General features: G+C 41.0%; 2 protein-coding genes across 2 annotated transcripts in view; both read right to left on the bottom strand.

Annotated features, from left to right (window-relative positions):
- The window catches only part of LOC129238168 (uncharacterized), a gene marked incomplete at its 5' end in the record, with an annotated part of 36325 nt that extends 27677 nt beyond the window's left edge, over positions 1-8648 (bottom strand). The window contains one exon of the mRNA XM_054873202.1: positions 8571-8648. Within this exon, the coding sequence (XP_054729177.1) occupies positions 8571-8648 (78 nt within the window). The remainder of the gene's footprint in view (positions 1-8570) is intronic.
- A 4399-nt stretch (positions 8649-13047) lies between these two features.
- Positions 13048-13502, bottom strand: LOC129238504 (uncharacterized). The gene has a single exon (XM_054873545.1). The coding sequence runs from the start codon at positions 13441-13443 to the stop codon at positions 13153-13155; it is 291 nt and encodes a 96-aa protein (XP_054729520.1). The 5' UTR covers positions 13444-13502; the 3' UTR covers positions 13048-13152.
- Between the last annotated feature and the right edge of the window lie 7700 nt (positions 13503-21202).

Raw genomic sequence — 21202 nt, 5'->3', positions numbered from 1 at the left:
GTGAAAATTTGCATAATTAATATGACTTCGAATGATCCCTAACACAGTAACTTCGACTAAATAAAGTGGGCAAAAACAAATTACCATATACAGGGTGTTCCATGTAGCATTTGCAATTTGAACTATCGATCTTTTTTGGTCAGAAATTCAATTTAATGTTACATATATTTATATATAAATACATATAATTGGCGCTTACACCCTTTTTGGGTGTTTGGTCGAACTCTTCCTCCGATTTACCATATGGAGTACGTATTGATACTGTTCCACAAGTGGAGGGACCTACAGTTTTGTGCTGCCTCGGAACGGCCGATATTTTTTTATGAGGAGTTCCTTCCTGGATGAAATACAGTCGGAGGTTTAACATTGCCTGCCGAGGAGCGACCGCCTTTAGCAAAAACTTTCTCGTACCCGGGACTCCGAATAATACTCACGCACTAAACCATTCTACAGACTACGGCGACCGCTAATAGTTTTGGTTAGACATTTAAAATACCGACTTTCGCTTGAAAAGGAAATATTAAGTTTTAATATGAAAAATCAAAAATCAGCCGAAACGGTGATGGCCATTGATCGTTGCCTTTTAACACCATTAAAAACAAAATTTTTTGGGGTGCTCAAAGACAATTCAGTAGAAGAAAATCATGAAATAGGAGTTGACATAGATGAGATAAGCGCCGAGGCCCGCAAGAGTGTACTTAAAAAATGGTTTAACCGAATCGGAAACTCTAAAGCGGAAGTCATTTGAGTGAAATTTATGCCAAGATTTACTCAAGAAAAATTCGTAGAAATGTATACATACACTTGCGCGCACATAATTAAGTCATTTTATCTCTAAACAATATTGTTCGTTAATTTTTTGTAAAAATAAAGTTCATTGTATAACAAAATCCTTATAAATCAAAGTTCCATGCTTTGTAAAAATTCGTAAAAACTTAATAAATAACAAAAAATTGCTATCCAAGTTTTGAAGTTTTTTTTTCTGGGTGTACAGTTTTATATTCCATTGAAGTTTAGTACAATAAAGTGATGGCTTAAAGTTGCTCTAAAATAGCGATTATTATTGACATTTTTTTTTTTTTTTTCAATACAGCGGCAGGCTAATCACTTACCCTGTCAGAAATCAAAGAGTGGAAAAAGGAAGAAAAAAAGGTGGCGGTTAGACCAATGATGCTTTAGGGCTCGCTCGTATGGTGGGCGGTATGTGATAAAATGACAGATTGAAGAGCACGCAAAGGATTGCAGGAATTTGTGTAACGGCACTATGAACACAACCCCAACAGCAGCAATAGAAAGACTTCTCGACTGGCATCCAATCAAATTAGTAGTAAAAAACTCAGCCCAAAAGAAATGCACTAAAACCAAGAATGACTGGACAATTCTCGCAAAGGTTTTTTGTGCACAGTAACATACAGGTCAATAACTGTGTTATTTCACAAGTAAACTTTGGCCCTAGTTTTTTAATAGAACAGAATGGCTGGCAGAGGGGTTTAGATTCCGATTACACGAATACAATTTCTTTACAGAGGGATCCGTAATGACGGAAGGAGTAGGAGCGGCTATCTTCAGCCCGCAGTTTGATCTCCAAAAGTCCTTCAACCTTCCTATTCACTGTAGCATTCGAACTGAGACTTATGCTGTAACCAAAACAGTTGAATTAGCGTTGGAATTCCCTCCCCTTGACATCGATAGTCAAGCTGCTATTAAAGCAATAATGGCTATAATGACTAGCTCGGAATGCAAACAACACTGTAGATTCAAAAGAGACGAGCTCTGCGAGAATAGACAGGCCAAAATTTACTAGCTACCAGTGTATAAGGGATAGAGGGAAATGAGAGAGTTGAAGAGCTGGCTAAGGCAAGCACCCGCTTGCCTAGGATAAGTACGTCGAACTAGGAACTAACTCTAAAACCACAGTCTATATTGGAAGACTCGACCTCCCACAGGATTACCAAAATAATGCTACGAACTTGCAACACGAAAACAATCAACTTTATTCTATTACTTCTCAGGAAGGAATGTAAAATATTGGTTGGAATACTAACGAGACATTGTCTCACTTCATATCACGCAGCTAAAATAGGATTGGTCCGGAGCGAAAAAAAGGGGTATGTTAGAACACCTCCTTTGCCACTGCTCTACTCTTAGAAGAACTCGTTAAAACTGCCTGGGATTGATATACTTTTCATCTCTGAAGGATATTGCAACAAATTTCTAAACTTTTCATTAAAACTCGCCAAGGCATGTATTACGAACTATGTTTAACACGACTCCAACCATACTTGTAACACTACGAACCCATGTAGTCTATGTGAGATATATTCTGATATGCCTAACCTAGCCTAACATAATCTGGGTAAGTGGATAGATCTCTTACAATTCACTCTGATAGTCAAGCAGCTATGAAATCTATTACCTGGAAAGTCGCAACTCAATGTAAACTGACTGTGAATAAGCATAGAACGATATATACCAGGAGCGATGTATGTATTCCTGGTCACAGGGAGATCTACGAAAACTACGACGCGGACAGGCTAGCAAGGAAAGGGAGCTCTCAGTGAGCCTCACTGAAAATGCGGTCATTCTTATTCATCAAGCAAATACCGACTTACTTTCATCGACAGTGCAAATGGATAACCCTCATATGACCCGCTTATGAGCCAACAAGAAAAATCAGCTCAAAAATTCCTAATATAACACCACCGTATCTCCTGTATCTCCTTACAACCAGGTTTGAAGTATTAACTGGATACACGGAAGAGATACAGGGCATTGGCATCCCATCAAATTACTTTAGCGAATATGAATTTAACAAACATTTTTAATATGCCTATAATACATATGTATGTATACCGCTTCCTTAAGCGCACTCCATGCTCCGCAATTCAACTTTTCCCCATTTCAGCTCTCTCTAACGTGGATCCACAAAAGTCCTTCAATCAAACTAAGTATGTCTCTCCAGAAGTAGATAAGATCCATGGAGGCGCTCTTTGTCGAAAGCAGAATCAAAAACCACATTCATTCCTTACCAAACATTTAGAGGCATCCAAGTAATCGACCTAATAGTGCTCGCCCCTCGGCAGGCAATGGGTAACTTCGAGCGCACTCCCTCCATTTCTGGAACAACATCAAGACGCACACCATAAATAGGAGGAGGAGCTCGACCAAACACATAACAGGAGTGTACGCGCCAATTATTACTTTATCGATTTAAATTTTACATTCAAAGATTTAAAAAGTACTCCCTGATAGACGAGCTAATTTGGTATCGTTTCTTCCTTAACGCCGCCTATCTGGTTCCGGAGATTACTAAATAAGAGTGTCACCTTAATTTTTTGCATCAAAAATGTTCATCACAAACCACCTACGCGTACCCAACTTAGGTATTTCTATATCGAAACACACCCGCTCACTAAATTTTAGTCATAACATTGTAATTCACTAATCTAAACAGCGTTTGCTTCTATGTACATCCTCACTGAATTTGAAAACATGCAACAAATTGTTGCAAGTTCAATGTTACTGCCGCACAAAACGCGATAGCTGCCTTGTAACACGCTTCGTTGCACTAAAATTCCACTGATTTGTAGCCGGTGGCTGGCACTCAAACATACATAAATTGTGTAATGTAAGTATTTACGTATGCGGCTACACCTCCGCCCAAATATTCGTTGGTAACTGACTTTGACGGCTTTCCGCGCCTGCACACGCGATACCTTTTAAACGCCCGTTAACCGTTTATGTATGTATGTACGCGAACAATATTTGCCGGAATTACGCGCTGAGACGTGCCGATTACTAAGCCAATTTCTAGCAAAGCGCGGCGCTACTTGCCGCGTTCAGGTGTCGAATACTTCGATGAAAGTGAAACTGAGGCCGTCTTTGAGATGGATTTTATACTCGTGGGCAAGTAGCCAGTAGCAGCAGCGCTAGTTTGATATTCATACATTGTAAGTTGTTGCTCGCTGCGCGCTTTAAATGTGGCACGCACCACACAGGCGACTGGTGCAACTAGCTACAATTCAGTTCGAATAGCTTTCCTTCATATTTGCGTGTACAAACCTACATGCGGCGATTTGCCGCTTTGCTGCTTTCGAGAAGGAAGTGTTTGGATGCCAAAGTTTTTAACATGTTTGAGAAATATTTTGTCTTGAAGCAGACGTAAGGGGTGGCTCAATTGTTCACAAAGCATACAGCCTGTGCGACGTTTTTGGTCGCTTGTGGCGTCCTGCTGCAGTGGTTAAGCAACTCATGAAAACTTTTTGAAATTGCTTTTAAATTACTGGTCATTGTTAAATAATAGTATCTCTAACGTAGATATTTGTATTGAAATCAAAATTAAATTTAGAGCCTTTGATGCTTTTAACCTCTGAAATCCGACTTTCTTAAAAAACAATTTTGCTGTGATGAGTCAGGCGCAATTATATATATTTTCATATAAGACACAGTATCAGATAGGTAGAGAGTTATTTTCATTGATTCTCATCTTTTCTATACAAAATTGTATACGATATTGTTTGTACCTTAAGAATATTAACCCTTTGGGGACGGAGCCGCTCGACGGGCGAGCGTCACTATAGACGAGAGGTATTGGAGTGCGCAGTAAAGAAAATAAATATGTACGTTAAACGTTATAAAAACTAAGGTTTTATTTAACATAGGAAACATTTTTCATAAAATCAAAAAATAATTATAAGCAAACTGCTATCACTGCTAATGTGGAAATGCCTGAGTGAATTCCTTATTGCACGGATTTCATTTCCACTTGACGAAGTAATGCCGTCATTTTTCGTCGGTTCAGATTCAAAGTAATATTCGTCAGAACTCTCACTATGTAATGAAACATCTCTAGGATAAAATATAAAATATATATAGTAAAAAGCCTGCTGGTTCCTCTGGCAGTGACACTGAGAAACTTAAACAAAGAACTGAAATTCGTTCTGACTCTACCGTCTCACATTGTAAGTTTTCATTATACGAAAGATAAGACCCCATCGCATGGCCCCTAATATCTTTGAATGAGCATGTGACTATTTTACTAATCATATGCGTATCTTATCGCCCAGAACGACAGACGTCGCGAGCCTTTCAGCTACGAACTAATTTGGGCGACTATATGCCGACACTCGTCTCCAGAGGGTTAAACGCGTTCGTATAAACAATGCGGTCATACTTCAACAACATTTTGACGAGTCGAATTCGGCATAGTATATAGGCTGGTTAAGCCTATGGAATACATCACAGAAGCTCACCAAAGTAATAAGTACTTTGCGGCGAGTACTAAATGAAAACGGCCTCCATACGAAACAAAGTGATTTCCCAGCACGACAACTCACCGTTCGCTAAAACTTGGTTAATAACACTGAAATCTGGAATGTTATCTCACTCACTGCATTTCCCAAACATTGATTCTTTCGATTTCCACCTCTTCTGAGCGATGATACATGACAAAGGAGAGCAGCGCGGTAATTCGTACGAAATGGTCAAAAAATGGTTCGATCCTTGAATCGTCTCAAAAACGACAAGTTTTTTAACTCGGAGTGTTTTGGTGCCAGAAAATGGAGAAAATTCAAAGTCAGTATTTGCAAGAATAGGTGTAAAACCATTTTTATACATATCCAATACAAAACTTCATTCGAATGTTAGCTTGCGGTGTACACTTTCGAGTGTAGTTTATATTGGGGTCACGATCACTGGGGATGTTTGATCATGTAAACTCCTTCGGCGAGCAGTTTTCAGTCGGAAGCCTTTGGCATATGGAACGCTATTAAAAAGGTTCTAACTTTGAAGGGCTGGAATTACAATCTTTCCGGACTGAGGCAGCAGCAACAACTTTATTTATACCATATAACTCCATATTACCAATTTTACATAGGTTAGGTTAGGTTAGCCTGGTTGGCAATAAACCACGCATAGACCTGTTGGCCCCAGCGATACCAGATGGAGACCGACCTCTATGAATACCGAAAGTAGACATCATGTAGGATGTCAGCGCTTTTGGTGAATCTAAGCAGCGCTGGGAGATCCGCTTTTGAGACCCTCAAACAATGGAGCTCCCAGGCATTTTAAACGCGTTTTTAATAATGTCGGACAAACGCATAGAAGGTGTTCTAAAGTTTCCTCAACATCCTCTCTGCATTTCCTGCATTTGTCCGTGTTAGCAATCCCCATCTTGTGCGCATGTGCAGCCAAAAGATTATGACCTGTTAGCATACCTATGATAGTTCTCCAGACCTTTTGTCGCTAGCTGCAGTCCCTTTGTGCCATCCCTGCTCTTCAATTGTAGTGCGAAACCTTCTTTCCCAACAAAAGTACGGAGTCATGTAGTCTGTGCACAACCTGAGCTCCACTTTCCTATTGAGCTGTGACCGAAGGTTCTGCAGGTGAATACTCCAGCAGCCACTAACCTCCTCGCGGATTTCGCTGCCAGGTTTTCCGCCATAATGTCAATAGGTGGCATGCTGAGTATATCATTTCCAGCGCCGGCGTTGGATTAGTTTTCATCTCTCCTGTTATGCACAGAACAGCGAGTTATTGAATCCTTTCTAGTGGCATTAAGTATGTCAGTTTTCTTGTCGCAGTCCACCATACTAAGGCCGATACGGCAATATCGGTCTAACTACTGAGGTGTAGCACCAATGCATCAGAGAGGGTGATAGACCCAAAGTAACGCCCAGCATTATTTTACATGCGTACAACGCGTTACTGGCCTTTTTCACCATTTCCTCAACATTGTGCTTCCATAGCAATTTACTGTCTAGTATTACTCCGAGGTACCTTGCATGATCTTTGAGAAGTAGTTCGTTGTTGCCTAGCTTCGGGCAAATTTGCATAGATAGGGTGTATATATTATATATTCCGTAGTTCCTAGGTGGAACAAAGGGCCTCAATAAATAAGTAAAAATTCGATTTATTTAACACTAGGAATTTGATTCATCGCCAAGTGTGCCCGACTTGTAGCGCTTCCACTACGGGATCCAATCTAGAGCTGCTTTTGTGATATCTCCTTGTGATTTTCGCAGTGTTAGGTCGGTCTTAGTGATGATATCAGGCCAGAAAACGCGCACAATTTTACGAAGAGTGTGATTGATAAATTCTTTCAGTGAGTGTATATCACGCAATGTTGTGCTAACTCTTGTTAGCCGTAGATAAATGATAGGGCTAAACTTCTCAATTTAACCTCTTGACTATCAAGGCACTTAGGGCTTCTGCTTTCAAAACCATGTAAAACAGATTACGAATTTAATAAACGTTTCGAGCTTTATAATAAGTTTTAAGCTGCCACTACCGCATACCTTATTTAACGGACTTATTTTTCCACGTTAAGAAAACGATACTATCCTCTCGCAATAAATAGTTGACGATGGCATAGCTCTAAATGTTAAGCCTGCGAATGAAATTTTTCTACACGATGGACATTGGACGCTCATATAGTCAGGCTATCACTAGAGCAGAGCATCTTTTGCCGTGATTCGTCAGGAGCCGAATAAAACGGTGTGGGATCTTTGCTACTGCTCCTAAGTGACAGTGTTTGAACACACCTTGTTTGGACAGCTTAGCAGACAAAAGCGTTACTAATTCATTAAATCTTCATAGATTACCAAACTGAAAAAGGATGGATTTAGGTAATTTTATGGAACTCGTTTTTTATTTTCTTAGCGCTTTGCTAAGTTCAACAAGAGCGACTCGTTACAAGAGATGGTCTTAATACATTCCAACAGGAAGGGAAAGGCTCATTGTAAGATCTTCTCCCTAAATATATTATACCAACATCTCATTTCGAATTGCAAGGCTCATTTCAAGAGTTACGCCCAAAACATTTTACACCGAAAGATCATACCCAAACTCAAATTATGTACCAACGCATAGTGTCGGGAAGCCCCTCCCAGTAAAGGTGACTCTTCCATGAATTCTAAGAGTTCTCTTTCATCAAAAGTTATTCAACCGCAGCAAATTCGTGTGCGCTTACCAACCTTGCGAGCGATCTAATACAAATAAATAAGTACATTTCATGAAGATCTGAGCGGTAAGCTCAAATAATGCAACAACTCATTCCATCAAAAAACTCTTCCCAACATGAGCTACTCATTTCAAGAGTTCTGTCCTTAATATTTAACACCAAAAGCTCATCCCGAAGTGCAAGACTCAATATAAGAGTTCTCCCTTAAACTTATTACACCAAGAAAACCTCCCGAAATCCAAATAATGTAGCAGGGCTTGCATCGAGAAGCGCTCCCCAACAAGAGCTACTCTTCCTAAGAGTGCCTTAACAAGCCTTACGAACTATCGTGCTAAAATAAATACATATCATGAATATCGCATCTAGAAGCTCAAATAAAGCAACAACACATTGCATTGAGAATCACTTCTCAATAGAGCGAGCTATTCCAAGAGTTCTTACGAGCTATCAAGCTCAAAAAAATAAATTCGTAAACGAGATCACGTAGAAACTGAGGTAACACTTTAAAACTTACTCCGCGGTTCCCACACTCTACCTAAGCTAAATAGAAGTTTTACATAGTTATCGCTGACCACGAATCTAAGTTAAGTTGAGAAAAATCGATACTCGCCGCATTTTCAATTGTCCATAATAGAAACAAATATTTAAATGTTATTCCAATCTCATTTTTGAGTTCAGCGACGTTATAAATTTAGGCCACGAGGCATCAAATAAATCTGTCAATCACTAAAAATTAGCTTTGAAAAGGTTAATTTTTTTCATCCGCTACTTTGTATTCGTCAATTTGAGTTGCTTTGTTGACTTACAAATCTTATAAAGACTTTTAGTCCAGAAACTATTTATAATAAATCATTCTGCTCTCAAACTCGGCTTGCGATAATCAAACAGCGCCACTCAAATCAGGAAGTCGTATGTACATATGTATAAGTCTTACTACCCTTGAAAGGGTTAAAAAGATGGTTCGCTTAAAAAAAAAAGTACGCACTTTTATTATTATTATTTTCACTAAGCTCTCTCTTCGTACATTAATTGAAATATTTTTAATAAAACTTTTGTGCCAATGCCTACTTTAATGCCTGTACTTTCACAAACTTACGTAGGATTATTAAAGTAATTCCTCATTAATCCTCATACAAAGTTCGCCCATTAAGATTCATTAAACACCCATCAAATTGCAAACAGTTGACGTCGATGATGCTTTCATGAAGACTGGCCCTTCTCCTCTCACTTCCTTGCTCTTATTGCTGTATAAACCTGCAACAATCGGCGTTAAATGTCTGCTCCACTTTGTAAAGGAAATGAATTTTTAATGATTGGTTTACAAGTTGCGCAATAGGTTCAATGATGAAGTGCAACGGAAGACCAGTTTCTCCGTACAATACATGTATACCCATGTATGCGTATATGTGTGCATGTATGAGTAGATACATGGATGACGGTGATCTGCCAACATGTTGAATAGCGATAGGCGTCAAGCAGCCACGGCAGCGACATACTCTATTTTTATTTTTTAGTTTTTTGCCAACGATGTATTTGCTTGTAATGCGGAATTGTTAGACGACAACAAAAACTAAACCATACCAAACTCAAATAAATTAAACTCAATAAACTAAATATTTACTCGAAACTGAAACTGAAACAAGTTCAACTGAACTCAGATGAACTACGCTGATTGTGCTTCCAAAGCGATAATGTAATACCCGCACACACAACAACAAAAGCGTGGACTTAGTGCGTTCACTATAAGCTATACTTACGTACAATTAAAAGCAAAATTAAATAAAAATAAAGTAAAAAAGACAGTACTACATGGACTGAATGCGGCACCGGTTGCAAGAGCAATGCCTTCGATGGACTCCTCTCCCATGCATTGAACGCTAATATCTCAGTTGCTGTTTACGAGTACTCCTAAAAAAATTGTAATGCAAGTACCAGAAAAATAGCAACAACAACAATATTATTTGGAGGATGAGGAAACTAATTCATTTGAATAGAGTCAAACAACTTTTTAACGAACTTGCCACTACCGCCGCCACCTCTGTTCTTCGCGCCGAACTTCGCCACTGAAGTTTAAACTATGCAGTAACTTCAACAGCGACCGCCTGCCTGTTAGCTGTGGGCGACTAGCAACTTGTAAGTAAGCGGTGCGAAAGTGGAAAAGTTTTCGCCGCCACTGCAAGCGATTGACTTTGACTACTGAAATTGCTTTCCGTACCGGCAGTATTGCTGTAATTTATATTATTTTTGTTCTTGTTGTTTGACGCCACGCCACTCCACGTCACGATGGCTAGTGTTGAATTTGTTGTGTCGAATTGATGCTTGGAAAAGAGGGCCGCTAATTTGAAATAAAGTTCCCCAAAGTGCCCGAAACGGTGCGGAAGCGCAAATGCGATTTTCATGTTGAACAGCAAAATAGCTGAAGGAAACAGACGCCTAGTTAGCGCCAACCATGGTCAAAACTCAGCAAATAATGCGCATCGTTTGTACAGTGTGTTTCCTTGGGAGCTTTTCCCCTAGGAACAAATTTTATATTAATAATAGGCAAAGTTTTTAGGCATAGTTTCTTTTTCTGGTAAGTAAGGGTTCTAATAAAAATGAAGCAGATTAAAATCCCATTTATCCCGAGAGAATCGCGAGAGGATCCCGAAGGATCCCGACTTACTCAATTCGTTCCAAATAACAGATGAAACTCCAGCTTATCCTATTGCCTCCTGATATATTGAAATTTGACCAAACAAATTTTTCCAATACAAACTAACTAAATTAACGCTTACACCTTACGCTTACGCCTTTGACTTTTGGCATTCAAGTTGACTTTTGAGTTTTGGCGTATTAGGCGAATTGCATGACAAATATTTTTGTGGTATATTTTAAACCGTTATAATGTAATTGTTATATATATATATATATATACATATGGTCCTATGGCTCCGTGAGTGAGCTAGGGGCCCCTACAAGGTTCCTCCATTTCCCTCTGTCATGCGCCAACCTCTTGATTTCGCTCCAGGTTGTGTTGGTTTCGAATACGTCAGCTTCGAGATCAGGTCAGTGCTGGTCTGTCTCTACGACTGCTGTCCTGAGGGTTCCAGTCGATTGCGGTACGGGTGATGTCGCTTTGGTCTCTTCTTAACGCATGCCCGAGCCAGCCCCATTTCCTTTTCAGAATTTCCAGACGCATTGGTGTCTGGTTACAACAATTCCACAGCCTGTGTTTGATAACGTGCCGAGCCATAAATGCTCAATATTTTTCGGAGACAACGATTGGTAAAAACCTGCAGCGTTTTTAGGTCAGAGGCTGTAAGGTTTCAGGTTTCGCAAACAAACATAAGAGCGGACTTCACGTTAAAGTTAAATATTTTTATTTTTGTGAGCCGTGTAATAAGCGAGGAGTTTCACACAGCATTTAGAGCACCGAAAGCTTGCTTCGCTTTTTTATACGGTTTTCGAAATCGTCTACTGAGTCACCATTAGCAGATATAATACTCCCCAAATAGCAAAAGGAGTCCACGTTATGCCCATCTGATATGAGTATTTTTGCCCTTTCCGCAAAAGAAACAAAAAGTACCCACCTATTGAGGAGTTAAGTCTATCTCCAATGTTAAGTGAGCGCTTCCACCTGAAAAGCAACTACAGCGATCACGAAATGACTACAAATATTTATCAACCGCTGTCGAACAATGACCAGTGCCGATTTCTTCAGGAAAGCCAACCAGGTGAATGTAACAACCGAAATACGTCAAAGGAAATTGCACTGGAGCGGTCACAGGCTGAGAAGAAGCGACCATATAGTAGCTAAACAAACACGGCGCTGAAATCCTTTTCAGCAAATCAGTTGAAGAATTGACAGACCGTGATCCACATAGCCTCTACAGATGCAGAAATAAAATCTCTTGACCTAACATGGAACAAATTGCGATTACTAGCACATAACCTATCTATGCTCCAGATAAGAACTGAACTGTTCCTCAAAAATGGTTCCCTTTACAAAGAACTGCTGAACACATCATTTATCTAAAATAGAAGAATCCCATAGTTTCCTCTGTCCATAGAACCCCTAAACTTTCAAATCGCCAATACTCGTATACATATTTTTTTCCTCCCCTCTAAAAGAATCCGTTGTCCAATCTTGTGCTTTCCCTTGCCGATTTTTCACAAGAATATGCTATAGGATCCTCTAACTCTTAGTTGGAGCATAAGGAATCAACAACTCATCTTCGCCTTCGAACACGGTTTTGTGCAAGGGCTCTAAGTTCATCCCAAGTCTTATTGAAAGACCTCATTTCAACCTCAGTTGAACGGCGCCGGTTGGTTCGTGGTCTGCCTACATTTCGTCTTGTTTGATGGAAGGGCTTCCATCAAAGCGCCTATTTGGAGATGTGGACCATACTCTTCCTCAAGATGTAGCCGAGCCATTGCCATTTCCTTTTGCGAATTTCAGTCATCACATCGGATTGATTAGCCTTCCTCAGTAATTATTTGTTAGATAAAGTTCGAGACCAGAAAATTCGCATTATGCGTACAGAATCCAGAATCCTCTCTAACAGAAATCAATTATTATAATTTTTTTTTGTGCTACATTTGTATTGCATACTGACGTCCCTCATGTGCTGCCGTGGTTATCAAATGCCGACTAAAATAAATTCACTTTTCCTTGACATTTCTGTTCCTACACTCACTGTTTCCTCACTCACATATAATTCCAAGCCCCTTAAAAAACACCCTTCATATCCACGTTCGATGTTGCAAGCAATTAAGAATATTCGATAATAACTTTGTTCTCCTATGGCGCACGCCAACTACATCAGAAGCATTGTAATATTGTAATTGTAATTGTTTTTGTTTGAATAGTTTAAATGGCACCTAATTTGCGGGCGTTTCGATGTCGTCCAATGTAGTTCAATTCACTGCGAAAACCGCAAACATGTACTCTGTTTCAATACATACATATGCGCATGCTTGTACATATATAGATACGTAGTAGTTGTGTGTTGGTATGCACAATCTATTTGCGAGGTTTAATGGCAAGACATCGATTGGGTTTGTTGCCTTAGCCATATGTGTCACCATGTCAGGAGAAGTTATTTAAATCACTTTACACTATTCAAATATTTATTGCAGTTAATTTTCAACTAGTCAAAGGGACAAAACTTTAACGGTTAAGGCAATTCAAAAATAATTGCACTAATTATTTCCTAAGAATAGCAATGACAGCTCTCACGTCGGCACATTCCCATCCAGTGGTTAAGCTTTTCACAATACGCCTGACAGCGTGGGTAGTGCGGGTGATAGCGCGACAGTTCTCTGCAAAGGCCGCGATCCATGGCGATAGCACGCGATTTGACCGAAGCAATACCCAACGGCTGGGATACGTCATCGTCCACTGATCCATCGTCATCCTCATCTTGGCTTCTAGAGAAGCGAGTGATAGCTGAAGTGCATGCACATAACGCCAGCAGCACCAAAATAACTTTTAAAAATTTCATATTTTACGTTTTTAGGTAGTCAATTATGACGAGCGGCCAACGAGCAAGCGTCTTATTCAGATTTGCAATTTGTACTGAGCTTCTAACGATTCGTCTATTACTCGTTACAAAAATATCAATATAATTGATACACGTACGCTAGCCGACAATTGAAAGTGGTTTATGATTTTTTTTACTAAATCATCAAAAGGAGGGTAAATAGTTTCATTTGAACTTCACTTAATTTAAACAGACTGCCAATTTGGGCATTCTTTATAGCAACTTTTTTTATATTCTTATTTCGAAGCTAATACCTCAAGCGATTTGATATTGAAAATACGATTGAGAATACGTGGCAATTGAATTTCGTCAATTTGTTAATAAAAAGCAAGCAATTCAGTTAGGAGCAAATTTTATTATCGACTTTCACCATAGTGTCCACCTAATTCCAGTAACGATAACTGCTATGACTATTTTCTCTAAAAGTTGCGCAATGCAAATTAATTTGTAGAAGAGCCCTGATTTCCACAGTACTGAGATCTTAGAATTCTTAAAATGTTAAATCTATTGGAATGAACAGGGCAATGGCACAAAAGGTGCGGGTTAGTCTGTTCCTCATTTAGACAACTTCTGCAAAAGTCATGTGCTTGCATACCCATTCTCTGGGCGTCCTTGCCGATTAGTCAATGCCTCGTTATAACTGAAAGCAGTGTGCTACGACTGTGTTTATTTTGGCTTAGCAAGGCTTCCGTGTTGTTGACAGTTATAGTTTCGAGGTTATAAGAAATTTCGTTTATTTAGGAACCAGCATTAAAAAAAAAATAAATAATTGGCGCATACACTTCTGTTAGGTGTTTGGCCGAGCTCCTCCTCCTATTTGTGGTGTGCGTCTTGATGTTGTTCCACAAATGGAGGCACCTACAGTTTCAAGCCGACTCCGAACGGCAGATATTTTTATGAGGAGCTTTTTCATGGCAGAAATACACTCGGAGGTTTGCCGTTGCCTGCCGAGGGGCGACCGCTATTAGAAAAATGTTTTTATTAATTTTGATTTCACCGAGATTCGAACCAACGACCTCTCTGTGAATTCCGAATGGTAATCACGCACCAACCCATTCGGCTACGGCGGCCGCCAGGAACCAGCATTAACACCGATAAAAATATCAGCCTTGAAATCCAAAGTAGAATCTCTCTTGCCAACAAGTGCTACTTTGAACTAAGTAGGCAATTAAGTAGTAAAGTCCGCTCTCAACGAAGAAAGCTAACACTCTACAAGGCTCTCATCATGCCCGTCCTAACGTATGGCGCAGAAGCTTGGACGATGACAACATCCGATTAAGCGTCCTTCTTCCGCAGAAGATTTTTAGACCTTTGCGCATTGGTGACGGCGAGTATCGTATGGATGGAATAATGAGCTATATGAGCTTTACAACGACATAGACATACCGCAGCGTATAAATATCCAGCGGTTTCGCTGGCTGGATCATGTCATCTGAATGGATGCAAACGCTCCGGCTCTAAAAGTATTCGATGCCGTACCAGCTGGTGATAGCAGAGGAAGAGGAAACCTCCTCTACGTTGGAAAGAACATTGGAGAACGACTGGCGCACTTTGTTAAACTCGGCCAAAACCGCGTAAGCGGTTGCCGCGCCAATCAAAAAGAAGAAGAAGAAGAAGGGATTTTGTGCGGTTAGCATTGAGAGTCGGCCACAATTGTCGGGCGATTCTGCATGTACATAGTTTCATTACGCCATCTTTCATTCACTGCTCTAACAATTTCCTCAACGATAAGTATGCCTGTTTTTCTTGGAATCTAATTTTTTTGTCTTAAAATAGAAGACGATGTATGACAGAAAATTTAATAATTGTTAAAAAAAGGTCACTTTTTTAAGTGGGAAAAGAAAAGAAAAGTGATATATTTTACTTTGTGGTGTGTACTATTTTCTGTGGAGTTTCACATTTTCTGGAGCTTTCTGTGGTTCCACTAACCAATCGTCTATAAAAAGTTCATACTTTCATGACACATCGTTTGTAGCAAGTTCAACTATCACATATGTAAAGCCAGGTACATGCATACATACATATGTAGGGAATATCAGAAGAGAGTAGGAGATAACAGGTCTGTAGAGCATTTGTAACAATTGCAACCAACAAACTATCAAGTTTTGATGTTCTGTATCCAAAAAACTTGCAAAGCAGGGGAAAGGGAGAGAGCAAAATGGCATTTCATTTTGAAAGAAAGTTTCAAGTTTTTACAAGTAAATATATATTTAGATACAATTTATAAAGTTTATTTGAAGTCATATATTAAAAAGAAATTGGCCAATGATTTAGAGGTATGTACTTCTTTACCACAGCCTCCAGCCATCACTGCAGCAGTTTCCGAAAAACAAATCGAAAGCATTGAAGGTATCTTTTCGGTTTTACGCTTGTACTTTTTGATTGTTATATTACAATAACTAATTTGGCAATATATATACAAGTATATGTACATACATACATACTATGTATATGTGTACATAGAAGGAAGCAAGGAAAATATGAAAAAAACTGTGGTACTCACATCAATAAAATTGCCCATGAAATGTTTTTCATCTGACAGCGACGATGAAATGGAATACGTTATTATTGACAAAATAAAATCATGGGATACATATTAAGCTCGTTATTTCCCATTTCATTTGCATTAATTTTTTTATTTGCTAAAAAAAATGTTAATTTTTGTGATTTTTTCCGCCAAAAATTTTATTTAATCAGCCGTTCGTAAAACTTGCAAATTGTTTCTGGTTTTGCGTTCATGTACTTTTTTGATATTTTTCTTTTTGGAGCGTATTCTCGAAAATTAACTTACTGCATAATGTTTTAGGAGGATGGTTCCATGTGTAGAAGTCCACGCAAGTGGGGAAAGTTACTGATCGCCATTCACTTGGGAGTGGCCAGGACGATTCTTCTACATATGGTTCAAGCAGCTCACAACGTCCGGGATTAGCCCACGTATCCTCTGGTTAGCTTTCGAACACCCGTTCGGGAGTGAGCTAAAGTGAGAAGGCGAAGCATCCCAGCATAGCTGGTTGTGCGCTGGGTTTGGGACCCGCCACTTAAAAATCCCCCCCAATGAAAACAGCAACAAAGCCTCGGATGAGAACTTCCAACACTGATGACGACCCCTGCAAACGAAATAAGGAATACGATTTGAGGGCATGCACCTGGAATGTCCGGTCCCTTAATGGGGAAGGTGCCTCTGCCCGGCTGGTTGATGTCCTCGTAAGAGCAAAGGCTGACATCACTGCCATCCAAGAGATGCGATGGACGGGGCAAGGCAAGAAAACCATAGGACCTTGCGACGTCTACTACAGCTGCCATGTAAAGGAGCGCAAATTCGGTGTCGGATTTGTTGTGGGAGAGAGACTTCGTCGCCAAGTACTGTCGTTCACTCCGGTGGACGAGCGTCTCGCAATAATCCGCATCAAAGCACGTTTTTTTAACATATCGCTAATTTGCGCCCACGCCCCGACGGAAGAGAAGGACGATGCGACCAAAGATTCCTTCTATGAGCGCTTGGAGCGTTCGTATGAGCACTGCCCCCGCCACGACATAAAAATCGTGATTGGCGACTTCAACGCCAGGGTGGGCAAGGAAGGAATTTTTGGTCCCACAGCCGGAAAATTCAGCCTGCACAACGAAACATCCGGTAACGGACAGAGGCTGATCGACTTCGCCGGGGCCCGAAACATGGTAGTCTGCAGCACCAGATTCCAGCATAAAAAGATTCACCAAGCCACCTGGCTGTCTCCTGATCGAAAAACGCGAAACCAGATCGATCATGTTGTGATAGATGGAAGACACGCTTCTAGTGTATTAGATGTACGTACGATCCGAGGACCCAACATTGACTCGGATCATTACCTTGTTGCAGCCAAACTGCGCACACGCCTCTGTGCAGCAAAAAACGTACATCTACCTACGCAAAGAATGTTCGACATCGAAAAGCTGCAATCACAACAGACAGCCAGAAGATTCGCCACTCGACTCTCACTCCTGCTCTCAGAGAGCACTTCCCAACAAACCGGCATGCACGAGCAATGGAGCAACATTTCTCGTTCCCTACGTACCGCCGCCGAAGAAGAAATCGGATTCCGGCGAGCCCGAAAAAACAATTGGTACGACGAGGAATGTCATGCTGCCGCAGAAAGAAAGGATGCCGCCTATAGAGCTACGCTGCGATCGGGCGCAACGCGAGCCATGTGGGATCGCTACAGAGAGCTGAAAAAGGAAGAGAGACGTATTATCCGACAGAAGAAACGAGAGGCCGAAATACGTGAGTGCGAAGAGCTTGAGATGCTGGCCAACAGGAACAACGCCCGAAAATTCTACCAGAAAATTCGGCGGCTTACAGAAGGTTTTAAGACCGGGGCGTTTTCCTGTAAGAACAAAGACGGCGATCTGGTGACTGACGTACAGAGCAATCTTAAATTATGGAGGGAACACTTCTCGAACCTGTTAAACAGTGACAGCTGCGCATGTCGTAGAGAATGTGAAGATCCCGATACCCCAATCGATGACGACGGAATTGTAGTTCCGTTACCCGACCATGACGAGGTGAGAATAGCAATATCACGGCTAAAGAACAACAAAGCCGCGGGCGCCGACGGACTGCCGGCTGAGCTATTCAAACATGGCGGCGAGGAGCTGGTAAGGTGCATGCATCAGCTCCTATGCAAAATATGGTCGGATGAAAGCATGCCTGCCGATTGGAATTTAAGTGTGCTCTGCCCAATCCATAAGAAGGGCGATCCTGCAATTTGTGCCAATTACCGCGGGATAAGTCTTCTAAATATCGCCTATAAGGTTCTAGCGAGCGTATTGTGTGAAAGGCTGAAGCCCACCGTCAACCAACTGATTGGACCTTATCAGTGTGGCTTCAGACCTGGAAAGTCTACCATCGACCAAATATTCTCAATACGCCAAATCTTGGAAAAGACCCATGAAAGGAGAATCGACACACACCACCTTTTCGTCGACTTCAAAGCTGCATTCGACAGTACGGAAAGGAGTTACCTGTATGCCGCGATGTCTGAATTTGGTATCCCCGCAAAACTAATACGGCTATGTAAGATGACGTTGCTCAACACCAGCAGCGCCATCAGAATTGGGAAGGACCTCTCCGAGCCGTTTGATACCAAACGAGGTTTCAGACAGGGTGACTCGCTGTCGTGTGACTTCTTTAACCTGATGTTGGAGAGCATCGTACGAGCCGCAGAACTTAATCGCTCAGGCACAATTTTTTATAAGAGCGTACAATTGTTGGCGTATGCCGATGATATTGACATCATCGGCCTTAACAACCGCGCTGTTAGTTCTGCCTTCTCCAAACTGGATAAAGAGGCAAAGCGAATGGGTTTGGTGGTGAACGAGGACAAAACGAAGTACCTCCTGTCTTCAAACAAACAGTCGGCGCACTCGCGTATCGGCTCCCACGTCCCTGTAGACAGTTATAATTTCGAGGTTGTAAAAGACTTCGTTTATTTAGGAACCAGCATTAACACCCATAACAATGTCAGCCTTGAAATCCAACGTAGAATCTCTCTTGCCAACAAGTGCTACTTCGGACTAAGTAGGCAACTGAGCAGTAAAGTCCTCTCTCGACGAACAAAACTAACACTCTACAAGACTCTCATCATGCCCGTCCTGACGTATGGCGCAGAAGCTTGGACGATGACAACATCCGATGAAGCGACGCTTGGAGTGTTCGAGAGAAAGATTCTGCGTAAGATTTTTGGACCTTTGCACGTTGGCAACGGCGAATATCGCAGACGATGGAACGATGAGCTGTATGAGCTTTACGACGACATAGACATAGCGCAGCGAATAAAGATCCAGCGGCTACGTTGGCTGGGTCATGTCGTCCGAATGGATACAAGCGCTCCGGCTTTGAAAGTATTCGATGCGGTACCAGCTGGTGGTAGTAGAGGAAGAGGAAGGCCTCCTCTGCGCTGGAAAGATCAGGTGGAGAAGGACTTGGCTTCACTTGGTGTGTCCAATTGGCGCCGGTTAGCACGAGAAAGAAACGACTGGCGCGCTTTGTTAAACTCGGCCAAAATCGCGTAAGCGGTTATCGCGCCAATTAAGAAGAAGAAGAAGAAGCATAATGTTTACATGAACAGATCTAACTCAACATCTCAGCACACCGCGGATAACATTTATATATATATATGGGGCATTCTTCGCCAACCGGACACCCCCATCTGCCCAGAACAGTTTTTATAAAAAAAATTTTTCCCTATGCCGAAATAAAAGCTTATGTCATGTACTTTAATTTGTCATGCGGCACTTTTTAAATACTAATATAAAAAGCCATTCCTTCCAAATCTCAAACAAAAAGGAAGTGATTATTAAAAGATTTTCCAATTCTCCAGAAGAAAAAAAGTTTTACTGTGAAAAAAATCCTGTATTATGAAAAAAAAATTCCAATTTCAGCAATTTCCTTCAACATTTATATTCAGCAGCGAACCCAGAAACCCCCGAGCATCATGTTTGAGGAGAATTCACAGTAAAACTTTTTTTTCTTCTGGAGAATTGGAAAATCTTTTAATAATCACTTCCTTTTTGTTTGAGATTTGGAAGGAATGGCTTTTTAGTATTTAAAAAGTGCCACATGACAAATTAAAGTACATGACATAAGCTTTTCTTTCGGCATAGGGAAAAATTTTTTTTATAAAAACTGTTCTGGGCAGATGGGGGTGTCCGGTTGGCGAAGAATGCCCCATATATATATAAAATTGGCGCGTACACCCACAAATGGATAACATTTAAGTTTGTATTTTAGTACTTTTGTCTACATTGATTATGTTAATTTCTGTCAACTGTTACAGTCCCTATTTTTTTCTTTATAATTATAATGTTAGTGTTAAATATATAATAATACTATACTACAGACAGCCTTCCAACCACTTCAAGGGTAGTTGAGTCCTGTAAATCCAAGCTGAACTATGTCGATGGGGATGTCGGGACACATGGGTATCGCATGTAACGAGACGTGTGACTCTTTAGCTAGGATGGGTTCTGAGGCCAACAACTTTCGCCCGGAGCTCGTTCTGCCACTCTCTTCTGCAGCCTTTAAAGTCACGGTTAGCAAAAGGGCTACTTCAATCGACAATCAAGGTTAGCAGCTTAACAAAACTGATGTTACCTGTCATGTCCAACTGATTTTCGCAGGTCCTCCTGCCATTAAGCAGAAGGGTCTGTCGGCAGCTGGTTGAACTGATGACGGGCCACTTTCTATGGGCGAAGCACATGGAAAAGATAAGCACCTCAGACTGTGCACTCTACACAGCATTTGCAGAGGAGGATGAGACGGCAGACTACTTTCTGTGCGCTTGTCCGGCCTTCTCTCGAATCAGGTTTGAGGTCTTTGGCACTGATGTGTTGAGAAGCAACCACCTTGACTCCTTGGCTCCACAAAATCTACTCAGATTTCTTGGAAGGCGCGTACACCCTTTCTAGGTATTTGGCCGAGCTCCTCCTCCTATTTGTGGTGTGCGTCTTGATGTTGTTCCACATATGGAGGGACCTACAGTTTTAAGCCGGCTCCGAACGGCAGATATTTTTTATGAGGAGCTTTTTCATGGCAGAAATACACTCGGAGGTTTGCCATTGCCCTCCGAGGGGCGACCGCTATTACAAAAATGTTTTTCTTGATTTTGTGTGTTCTCGGTGAATTCCGAATTGTAGTCACGCACCAACCCATTCGGCTACGGCGGTCGGGTAGATTTACAGAAAA

Source organism: Anastrepha obliqua, chromosome 2 (assembly GCF_027943255.1).
Source record: "Anastrepha obliqua isolate idAnaObli1 chromosome 2, idAnaObli1_1.0, whole genome shotgun sequence".
Taxonomy (NCBI): domain Eukaryota; kingdom Metazoa; phylum Arthropoda; class Insecta; order Diptera; family Tephritidae; genus Anastrepha; species Anastrepha obliqua.
Note: the sequence above shows the minus strand (reverse complement) of the source record. Positions and strands in the feature narration are given on the sequence as shown.